At 40.7% G+C, this 12075-nt stretch overlaps 1 protein-coding gene across 3 annotated transcripts in view; it reads left to right on the forward strand.

Moving 5' to 3' along the window:
- SESN2 (sestrin 2) overlaps positions 1-12075 on the forward strand; it is a 44374-nt gene extending 32299 nt beyond the window's left edge. For all 3 annotated transcript variants that reach the window (XM_026702813.2, XM_087939730.1, XM_087939731.1), the window contains 3 exons: positions 1876-2020; positions 6638-9014; positions 9103-12075. In XM_026702813.2, the coding sequence (XP_026558598.1) occupies positions 1876-2020; positions 6638-6724 (232 nt within the window). In that variant the 3' untranslated portion in view covers positions 6725-9014; positions 9103-12075. The remainder of the gene's footprint in view (positions 1-1875; positions 2021-6637; positions 9015-9102) is intronic.

Below are 12075 nucleotides of genomic sequence, written 5' to 3' on the forward strand. Positions count from 1 at the left end.
TTTCCATGCTTCCTGCGTGAGGAGATAAATAAGAAAAATGATTCAGAAAATGCAGAGAGAAAAATGGAGGTGTAAATATAGTAAAAAAAAAAAAAGTGGTATTATTACTGGTTTAGATTTGACTTTGTGTTGCTCTCAGCTGACCATTTCCAAGGAAGGCAGTACAGGTACTCCTCGACTTACAATGGTTCATTTAGTGACTGTTCAAAATTACAATCATTTTTTTTGCTGTGATTGTTAAATGAATCCCTGCATTTGTTAAGTGAATAATTCAGTCATTAAGCAACTCCAACTTCCTTCATTGTCTTTGCTTGTCAGAAACTGGCTGGGAAGATCACAGATGGTGGTCTCACATGACCCCAGGAGATTGCAACCATCATGAAGACATGTCCTAATTTTGATCATGTGACAGTGAGGATGCTGCTATATTCATAAAACACAACAACTGGCCATAAGTCTCTTTTTCCCTCCCTACCCCAAAGTTTTATTAAGTAAATTATTAAAAACGTTGGACGTGGTGTAATCATCCCTGCAATTCTGTTTGTCATACATACTATGGCATAGAGTACATATTTTATATACATTTATACAATATTTTCCAATTCTAATCATCCGTTCTGCCAACCCTATTCTCTTTTGATTCTAGATTCTTCCTTTTTTCCCATCATTGATAGAATTTATCCCATACTTTATAGCATTCCATCTTGTCTTTATCTTTCATTTCCAAGGTTAGTTTGTCCATCTCAGTGCATGTCCATATCTTTTTTATTACATCATTTTCATCGGGAATATTTTTATCTTTCCACTTTTGAGCAAAGATTAACCTTGCTGCCGTAATCACATGTATTATTAAATAGATCTCCTCTTTGTTGTATTTTTCTGTTACAATTCCAAGTAGGAAAAATTCTGGTTTATATTCCGCTCTATGCCTTAGCATCTCCTCAAGCCATCTCTGGATTCTCTGCCAAAACTCCCGAGTTTTTCTACATTTCCACCATATGTGGTAATATGATCCATATTCTTTGGTGCATTTCCAGCAGTTGGGTGATATATTTTGGTACGTTTTGGACAATTTTGCTGGAGGAAGATGCCACCTATAAAACATTTTATACAGGTTTTCCTTATACGATATGGCCAATGTTATTTTTTTGTTTCTCTCCCATAAAGTTTTCCAATTGTCCAAATTGATACCATGTCCAAATTTTTTTGCCCATGCCAACATTGTTTCTTTTACCTGTTCTTCCTCCAGCTTTTAACCCAGTAAGCATCTATAGATTTTTCTTATCAGTTTATCCTCTGATCCAAGTAATATTTAATCCAATATCGTAGGTTGTCTACTAATCCCCCATTCTTTCATATCTTGTCCATATCTTGATTGGATAAGTCTCTTTTTTCAATACCATTATGATTTTAAATGGTCACTAAATAGCATTTAACACTTATATACAGCTTCACAGTGCTTTACAGCCCTCTGTAGATGGTTTGCAGAGTCAGCCTATGGCCCCCAACAGTCTGGGTCCTCATTTTACTGACCTCAGAAGGATGGAAAGCTGAGTCAACCTGGTCAGGATCGAACTTCTGGCAATGGGCAGAGTTAGCCTGCAATATTGCATTCTGACCACTGCACCACCATGGCTTTTGAAATCGTTATAAGTCAAGGACTACCTGTACTCAACATTAAATGATCCCTGATTGCTGATTTAGGATTCTGATGCCCACTCAGCCTTCCCTAACATGAAGGCAACAAGCTGCATCTCCCACGATATAATTGTTTTGCCATTATAGCCCATCATATCTAAAAAGTATTTGGGGTGCGGAAAGTTGATCATCTGGATTGGCCAATATATTATAACGCCCATATGTGGTTTCTTGTAGGTATGATGACTATGATTACAGGGAAGTGAACCAACTTTTGGAACGTAGCTTGAAAATCTACATTAAAACTGTGGCCTGCTACCCGGAAAAAACCACTAAAAGAATGTACACTCATTTCTGGAGACACTTCAAACATTCGGAAAAGGTAAAGCAAGTTCTACTGGGTTATGGGTTGTTTGGCTTCCATACCTGGATCACTGATTGACCAACGTTAGGGTTGCCTGTCACATTTAGTGAGAATATGTTTCCTTTGGTTTTGGCTTAGCCTGTCAATGAACTCAGCCACTGCAGAACGTAGATCCCAATTTATGGTTTAGTACGATGTGTCTCGAACTTGACAACTTTAAGATGTGTGGATTTCGGGGCGCTCTGGCAGTGAGCACGGATCGAAACCACGCACGATCGCTGTTTCAGTCTGTCAGCGAAGGAACTCAAGCCGGAAGGCCGGCTGGTATCGGGGCTAAGCCACCCCGTAGAGGTGGTGAAGAGGGGGGAGACTGCCAGCAGGGTTGAGGAGAGCCGCATCTCTCCTCCTCAGCTGGCCATTACTCCCTTTCCCGAAGGCGGTTGCAGCGGTGGTCAGAAAAGGCCACCTCAAAGAAGAACTGACCGGAAAAGAATGTGCAGGAGGAAGATAAGAAGAGAAAGTCTTGGTTGACCAGGTTAAACTGCAAAAGCAACAATGCAAGGTACCCTGGAATTTAAACTATAAAAAAAAAATAACATTGTTCCCAAAGATTTTGAAGCAGCGAAGGAGAGAGGGAAGGAAAAGGATTTAGTTTTGTTTTGTTTTCTCTTCATTTCCATGTACTGACAACTAAGAGACTTAAGCAAGAATTTGAAAAAAAATCCACTTTGACATCAACAGGCATTTTAAGCTGAAAATAAAATGTCAAAGGGATAATAAAGATTTCTAGATACTTAAAAGCTTTTAAAAGCAGGAAAGGAGAGAAAAAGAATACAAGGGCAGGATCTGGAAAAATGGAGGAGACTGCCTGGAGCTAAAACTTCAACAAGATTCCTAAAAGATACATTTTAACTGAAACTTGGTAACAAAATAGTAGAACCCCAGGAAGAGAAAGTGGAAAAAAGAAGTAAGAAGAAACAGTTTGGGATTATTTGGATTACTTGATGATCTCTGGATTTTTGGTTATTGCATTTAAATGACTAAAATCAATTGGGTAGTTGTTTAAAAGTGGTTAAAATGGCACCACTTTTAGAAGAACTGAAAACGGAACTTAAAAAGTACAAAGAAGATGCACAAGAAGAGAGAGGTTCTTTTGGCTTTGTATTTCAACTCTTAGAAATGGAGATCTGGAACTATGAGAAACAACAAGAAACACTTGCAGAACAAGAAGATTGAGACAAAGAAGAAGCCATCAAGTAACTTTATGTGGGGGGGGGGGAAAGGAAAGGGGGGAAAGAGAAAGAAAAGTTTAAGATTTGAAAAAACAACCAAAAAAGAAGAATAGTTTGAAAAATAAGTATAATATTAGAAAGCAACAGAAGAGGGGATTACAGAAGAGAGAATTAGAAGTAGAGAGACAAGGGGGTAAAAAGGGGAGGGAGAAGAAGAGAGGGAAGAAGGAAAGGAAAAGAAGTTATAAAGGACAGAAACAAGATATAGAGAAACAGGGCAAAGGTATAAGAGTTGAAAGTATAAGCCTGTTTAGAGATAATGGGTGAAAACTTAATTGTAAAAGGGATTCTGCAAAGGTACATAAGATAGTATTGTTATATTACAAATAGAAATAATTTTTGAAAATATGCTTAAAATGATGGATAAAATATCGTAATCTAGTGGAATGTTTGTTAATAAATAAATGAAATAAACTGAATGAGAGAGTTAAATTAGGAAAGGATGGGAACATTTTAATTATTATTAATGATTTATAAAATATAAGTGAAGAGAAATATGGAAAAAAATAATTATGGAAAGTTTATAAGTGTTCCCAAGGAAGTATGATATTTAATTGAAAAGAAACGTTAAAGATGTTAAGATTTTAATGAATATTAATGATAGAATTGAATTGGAATGGAATGAGTGTTTTATTTATATATATATAATCTTTTTTAAAGAATATAGTGCGTATTTTAAGAATATACCAAGCAGAATTCGATTGGAAGTTATGTATTATATTGAATGTTACAATCTTAAAAGTATACATTGAAGTTTAAATAAGAGTTGAATGGATAAAATTAAAAGATATAAAGGTGTCATACTCCAATTAGTAACTACAGGAGAAAATCTGTTTAATGAGAAAAGATAATATGAAATTGAAACAGGACAGACAAAAGTATAAATATAATGATTTGAATTAAAATGAGATAATTAAAATAAAGCTGAGAAAATTAAAAGGGGGAAAATTTAAAACAGTATTAAGATATGGAATAGAACACAAAAATGAGCATGAAATTGAGTTTGTGTCTGTATGACAAAGTGTAACCCAGGACCAAGCTATTTTCAAAAAAAGATGTTTTATTTGTATTATGTTCTTTTTGTGAAAACGCAAATAAAACTTTAAAAAAAAGATGTGTGGATTTCATGGCTGGCTGGGGAATTCTAGGAGTTGAGTCTACACACCTTAAAGTTGCCAAGTTTGAAAAACATTGATCTAGTATATTCTATGACTCCCATCCACGGTGAATTCAACAAGCAAACTGTGGTTTAACCAATGTAGGAAACCATTCACTAAGAAATAGGAACTGGCCAGTTTTCACCTAGTGAGCTTCATGGCTAAGATATGGGGACTTTGTTCCCTTGGGCTTCTGTTTGTTGTGTTAGCATTGCACCATTTCTTTATAGCTTATATTAAGGACATTCCTACATTAATGATATCATATTGACTCTTGCCAAGAGTTTTGATTTATGGATCGCAAAGGAGGCACAGAACAGGCCTTGTTTTGGAGAAAGAAAGGAAGAACTATTGGATCAGGAGGGTGGTATTTATATTAATTAACTAGCTCTATACCCGTGCTTCACTACGAAACTATGTGATCGGGCTTAGTTTTGGGGGAGGAAAATAAGGGGGGAAAATTCTGCCTTTGCCTGCCAGCATCCATCAGTATTCATCTAGCTAGTGTCCTGTCAGTGTATGAGAGAGTTGAGGGCTGTTTGGAAACTGAAACAGTATTTGCTGTGTGAGCAAGGAGACAGCAAGGAGCCTGGGCAAGGCTTAGCTCAACTGTTCTGTACTAAAGCTGGTTGCTGCTGTGAAAGTAAAACGGAAACTCCTCTCCTCTGCTTGTTTTTGCATTTGGAAGAAATTTCTTTTCAGATGGGGAGGGGGAGTAGAACTCCTTAGCATCAGAATGTGTTAATAATAATATACGAAATACTGATGTTGGTCATTTAGAAAAATCCTTTCTTATTGAGCACCTAGAAGCCAAGAGGAACATATGTGCCAAATTTCAAGTTTGCAGGCTTTACGGTTCTGGAGATTTTGTGATGATGCATGAGTGGTGTTTCACTTTTATATAGAGAGATTACCTTCTTCCTAATTAACCACAACAATATTCTGGATTTCTACTGGGCTGCGAGCAAAAGATCCCAATTTCTCAGAAGGGCATGATTTTCTGCTTCCACGATTTTTGGCTCTGTTGAGACAGGAAGCAGATAACAACTGAAGTATAAGCCTCACCTACACAAAGCAGCAACCCCCCCCCCCCAAGTGGCTTTAAACTTCACCTGCAAACCCTGGAAAATAAACACCTGCACCCCACCCATTAAGTTGCATCATCAACCTAGCCCAGGGTGAGCTTTGAGTTCCTCCCAGGTGTTAAGGGTGCAAATTCTCAACTGCCAAAATTTTGTTTACCTGTGCCTTAGGGACATTTGAGAGTTAGAAATGGAGCTGCACAATACTCAGCGGTAATCTTGAAAAAGGAAGGAAAACAAGAACCAAACAAGGGACACACTAAGTCCAGGGGTGGTAGTGGATCCTTTTGAAATCTAAGTATTAGTAGTGGATCCCTTTGTGTGGTGGATTCACCGGCTGAAGGAGAGGGGGTCCCTCTAGGGCAGGGGTGTCAAACTGGATTTCTTTGAGGGCTGGATCAGCATTGTAGTTCTCTTCCAAGGGGGGGCAGGGGGAGAGACAGGATAGATGCCTTCTGCAACACCCTGCTGGCCAAAACGGGGCGTGGGGGGTACACGTGGTGCCCCATGTCTTGTTTTTGGCCTCCTCCATGGCCTCCTGCGGCACTCTGCCAGCCAAAAATGGGGTGCTCAGAGGCCCTGAAAGGCCCACACACACCTCCTTTTTGGCCTCCTGTGGTACTCTGCCAGCCAAAAACAGGCCCCATGAGACCCTCTTGCGGCCATTTTTGGCTGGCAGAGGCATTGTAAGCCAAACCTTTGATATTTCCAGGCCTAACCCTAACCCCATGGGCCAGATTTAAGCACCCTGTAGGCCAGATCTGGCCTGCAGGCCTTGAATTTGACACCCCTAATCTAGGGGGACTAAAGAGACATTCCAGTTTGGGGTCGGTTCAGGGGAGGAAGGTTTGACCTCATCGGAGGTCAAACCCTTAAAACTCTATATCTGCCATTTCCCAGGCAGTCTGGCAAGTTTCCTGTAACATAGGTGATCAACAATGAAGTATCTCTTTGGGCCTGTTCATGGGAGTGGTTCTGGTTGCTTGTGCCTGATATTTTGAGATCAAAGTACTTTGCCGGGATGCCAGGTTTTGGTGCCAGGCCTCTCTGCTGCTTGTTGCAAGTCTCGCATCGCTTTCTATCATGCCTCTTCCTGTCTTTTAGGTGCACGTCAATCTGCTGCTTTTGGAGGCCCGCATGCAGGCAGCCCTATTGTATGCTCTGCGCGCCATCACCCGCTACATGACCTGATTGGACTTCATGGGCGAGGCAGCCTTGCTCCTGGACCAGGGAGCTTTCTTCCAAAGACCTGTTTCTGGAATGTCTGGTGAAAAAAAAAATCGAGTTACCTCACCTTCTACCTGTGGCTTTTTTTGGAAGCGTTTTGTACGGGGATGGATTTTTTTTTTTTTTAGGTCAAAAAGTGACACTGTGAGGCAGAGGTGGCCTCAACGTTAATTGTTCCCTTGATGTGTGAAGGAAGCCGACTGCTGTTTCATCATCATGACCTGGGAAGATCTCCATGGGTTCATGGTTTTGCCAATGGTGGCCCAAGGTTTCGGAGTTTGATGCTGATCTGGCCAGCTCTTCTTCAAAAATTTGAGAAGGTCTTGCATCCCATGCTGATGTCCCTCAATGACTAGCTTGGTATGCACCAAAGTTGGAGATGGCAGCATTTTAATGAATTGTGCAATGAATACCCTGTCTACATCATCTTCTTCTTCTTCTTTTTGCAATGAAGATGGTCCTGAACCAGCTGAGGCAAAGATCGCCAAAGAGATCTCTCTGCCACGGATACGGCTTTGCTCTTTCTCTTTGGTCTCAACTTGCTACAGAACTTTGAATGTAGAACTTTGAACATTTCAAGCGGGTAACCCAGGGGTGGGATACGACAGGATTAACTACCGGTTCGGGATTTACGAGGGTCGGTGATTTATGCGCATCTGCAAATCGTCATCAGCACGCTGCGTGCAGAGAAGCAGCCTTTCAAAAAGCCTTTTTTCCTGCTTTTTTAACTGCAGCTGTGCCTCGTTCGGCCGCTGAAGTTGAAAAATCAGGAAATAAAGATCAGGTAAGAGCCCGGGTGGGCAGGTGAGCAAAAACATCAGCAGACATAGAACCGGTTCTATATCTGCTGCTCTTCAGAGCTACCGGTTCTACAGAGATGGACAGAACCGGTAGAAACCCCCCCTGGGGTAACCCCTGGAGCTCTCTTTAAGAGGAGGGAGTGGAGATGTGCCCTGGGTGTGTATGCAATGATGATAATGTATGTGCTGAATTTATAACAAGCTGGCCGCTAGTGTAACTGGGTGATTACACACTACACTTCTTTCTTCTAAGCTTCAGATCCCAAGATCATTGTGTTTTAGACGTTCTTCGTGCGAATGTGGAGATCTCTCGGCTGCAGAGTGGGTGGTGGCTCGCAGATGAGGTCAAACTAGAAAAAGAATGTGAGTTTGTTATTAGTTGGCTGGAATATTTTCTCCTCCTGTTGTTCCCACTCCAAATCAAGATAGAAGACCATCTTAACATGAGATTGATTTCTCAGATCAAAAAGCTAGCTTTAAGTACACGAATCTCTCTTGCCAATCTCCCAGGACATTTTCTTCTATCCTCTTTTTTTTTTCCTTGTCCTTTTCTAAGAAGACTTTTTTTCCTGATGTGTTGTTTGGCTATTAGATCCCATTATCTCCTCTTGCTCAAGGGTTTGAGCTTTGGACGTTGTGAAACTCTGTTATCTTCTTTACAGTCTGCTCCCTGCTATTCGGAAAGCTTGTATCGATGGCTGTAGAAACTGGGGATGTCTCTCTCCATCCATCAAGGCCATCTCCTTTTTAGTGAGATAGTCATAACATAATCCAGACGACTTAGAAATCTGGGGGATGGAAGAGAGATTATTGAATGTCTGTGGGGATTCTCAATCATCCAGCTCATGGTTGTCCCAAAGGTGCTTTTCAAGAGGAAACTGGACTTTGTTTTTGTTGCTTTCCCCTTGAAATTCAAATTCAAGGAAAAAACAAAAGTCCAGTTGCCGTTTGAAAAACACCTTTGGGATCTTCACCTATTTATTCATGCAATGAAAAGATACCCTAGATTTAAGAAGTGGCCTGTATCATTTCACTCTATAGGTTCCAGAACTGCAGTTTAAGCTTCTTTCTTATCATGTTTTTTTTTATTAAAACCCTATCCTCTCTAGTAAAATAATTTAGCATGAAAGAAGCTTGGCTTGGCTTCTCCCTTGTGCTAGAGTTTTGTCTGCAGATAATTTTAGACCTTGTTCCTATAAGCCAGCCCAAGGTACCACTGCCTTGAGCCACTGACTCATCCCCCTTGAGCTAGCAGTTCGTGATGACTGAGGATATGGCCAGATGGGGAGTGGCCAAATTTGTTTTTCCCCTGACTACCACTGATATTGGCTGGCAGTGTCCTCAGTAAGGGTTCAATACTGCCCCAATCCAAAGAGAGTGAGCTTTGTTTATCCTCATCCCTTTCTCCCTTACCCTGTCCTGTTTGGAAGAGCGGGGGAAATAATGAACCACTAGTGCAGGGGTCTCCAATCTTGGCCACTTTAAGACTTGTGGACTTCAACTCCCAGAAGCTGAGGAATTCTGGGAGTTGAAGTCCACAAGTCTTAAAAGTGGCCAAAATTGGAGACCCCTGCACTAGACTGTTGTTTCTCAACCTTGGCGACTTTTAAGGTGCTGACTGTGGAATTCTGGGAATTGAAGTTCACGCATCTTAAACATTTGCTAAGGTTGAGAAACAGTGCCCTAACTTTTGCCCAAATGGGAGGTTGATCTTGCTTCAACTCTCTTGGGGGGTCACAGAACATAGCTTTGTGCTGGTTAACCTGATCATGGGAAGTCTCCGCTGAGCTGCCAGTTCCCTACATTTGATTGATTGGATTCTACTGCTTCTTGAAGCACTCACTGTGTATGTGTTTGTGTGTGCGTGTGTGTAACAAGACCTTTGTTGAAATGCTCAGTTGCAAAAATTATGATCCCTGAACTGTAGTATAGCAGATCATGGCTGGTATTGGTGATACAGGGTTTCTGTTACGGTCAAATGGATCTTCTAAACTTCATGCTTTAATTATCATCAGGTTATTGGGAACCAGAGAGTAGGATGGGCAGGATTTGAACTATGGGTCTTTTTATTCCCTCCTATTCCCTCTCTACTGTTGCTTCAAGCAATATTACAGAAGGTTCATATTTTATTGAAGGTCATTTTGCTGTCCAAACTAGCAATCCCCCTAAAAAAGAAAGTTGCTCATTAAGCCAAAAGAAAAGATGATTGAGCTTGTTGCTTCTATCAAGCAATTTCTCCTTCCTGTTATTAACTCACTCTTCCTACTCTGAGAAAGAATTAAATGTCCATCATTTCAAATGGTAGTATCTTGGAATGGGAGGGGTTAAAATATTTTTATCCCAACTCCCATGGACCCAGTGGGCATGAGGTCAGGAACTGGTAGGAGTTGGAGTCCAGCAGCTAGAAAACTATATGGCGGTTAGATTCTGGCCCTTGGCTCCTTTTTCATTTCCCCCCACCCTCAGTATTACATTTCAGTTTGGTCCCATGTGAGTCTTCTAAATCCAGCTAAATTTCAGCTCTGGGCTTTTGCTCTCTGTGCATGTTTATTATAGGAGATCGATACTTATTTAGGTATTATGGGTTGCTAAAACCTATCCACTTTAGCCCTTGTGGCCTAAAAGTTGGAGATTATAGAAACCATAAGTCAACATCTAGAGAACCGCAACTTCCTCATCCCTTGTTCCCAATTCTTTTCTTTTTGAAACCTTGGGATTACAATCTGAGTTTTAGACTGGAATTAAGCCCTAAAGTCGTACAATGCAAAACAAGCAACAATCTGCCCCTTCCTTTCCCCCTTGGTAACTTAGGGCTCAGCAATCACCAGCTTCAAATAGCAACTGTGATGAAGTTGGATTCCCAGGAAAATGTGAACCTTTCCAGGCATTTCTGAAATATACATAAGATTCAGTTTGGAGCAAACAACTCGGGTTACAAGAGCTAAATTTAACTATTGCAGGCCTGGCCAAAGGTTCCCCCACCTATTGTGTACAGTTGGAGAGAGAGGTGAGCATAGCAGCCAAGACAACTTTGTGCGGTACCTCCTTGATGCAGAGTTTGTTTGGCTTAGAGACACAAACTGCATTACTCGGTCCATTGGCCAGATTCCTACCCTAGACATATGTCTTAAAAGTCCATGAGAGAAATCCAAAATGCGATGGTGTATTTGTTGTTACTCTCAGTGCCAGGAACGGTTATCCCTGAGGGGAATTCAGAACATCTTTTCAGGCATTTTGTTTCGTTTTAAGCCAAAGAAAAGAAATCCTAGATTCATTTGTGGAACCCAGCTTATAAAACAGGATAATCAAATGCCACCCAACAAGATTTTAGAGACATTTTGAGAGCCAATTTGGTCTAGTGGTTAAAGCAACAGGCTAGAAAGCATAAGACTGTGAGTTCTGGTCCCACCTTAGCCATGAAAGCCAGCTGGATGACTTGGGGGCCAGTCCTCACTCTTGGCCCAACTCACCACACAGGATTGTTGTTGTGGGGAGCAGGAAAGGAGGAGGAAGAAGTATTGGATATGTTCGCTGCCTGGAGTTATTTGTAAAAATAATAATAAATGCAAATAAGTAAATAAATAAATTTAGGGTACCTATTTCAGGTTTCCTTTCAGGAATTCCTGTTTGGCATAGGGTCAATAATGGATTTACTTAGTTCAGGGATGTCCAAGCTTGGCAACTTTAAGATTTGTAGATTTTAATTCCCAGAATTCCTCAACCAGTATGACTGGCTGGGAACTTCCTGGGAGTTGAACTGCAAGTCTTGCCAAGCCCCGACTTAATATATTTTCTTGAAAACTCACAAGATCCATGGTCTACAATTTGCAAAGTCTCTGACTTGAGAAGATGGTCAGAGTATGTCCAACTAGTTGAATCTTCTTAGACTGAGATGCAAGTGCTTGAGGGGTGAGGGGTTATTATAATGTTTGGTTGATTCTACTTCAGTTTTATTTGGATACCTTCACATTGAATGGTTGTTACCTGTCTTGAGCTGCAGAGAAAACTCTAAAAATATCTTGCAGTCTGTGAAAAATCACCATTTCTGCAGGTTCTTAAAGCTGAGCTGTCCTCTTTTACTTTGTCTGTCACCCTGAGCATCCAACTGATATCTTCCTTTTGCCTCTTTCCTGAGGGAAGTTTGGCCCACTTGCCTTAAAATGGTACAATTCTGTGTGTGTGAGGCAGTGAGAACATAATGTCTGGAGCTCTCACCAGAGTGTGCTGCTACATTTCACGTTGGTGCCACTTTTCTCTGATGGACACATCACCATCTGGTAGCCTCTTTTCCTCCAGGCTTCCTTCCAGAAGATGATCTCTTCCTCTCCTAGCTATCCTCCAGCAGTCTACAGACCTGGCAGCCCCTGAATCTCCTGAATTCAATCTTTTGCTCTGCATTAAGTTATGTTGTTTTTGTTTTGTTCTTTAATGTATTTTCTGTATCAGCGCTGTGACTCTTAATTCAAAGTGTTTGTTTTTTGGAAAAAATAAAGTTGCCTTTTTGTTTACTAGAAA

The sequence above is a fragment of the Pseudonaja textilis genome, chromosome 10, assembly GCF_049901715.1.
Source record: "Pseudonaja textilis isolate UNSWEBS1 chromosome 10, rPseTex1.2, whole genome shotgun sequence".
Taxonomy (NCBI): domain Eukaryota; kingdom Metazoa; phylum Chordata; class Lepidosauria; order Squamata; family Elapidae; genus Pseudonaja; species Pseudonaja textilis.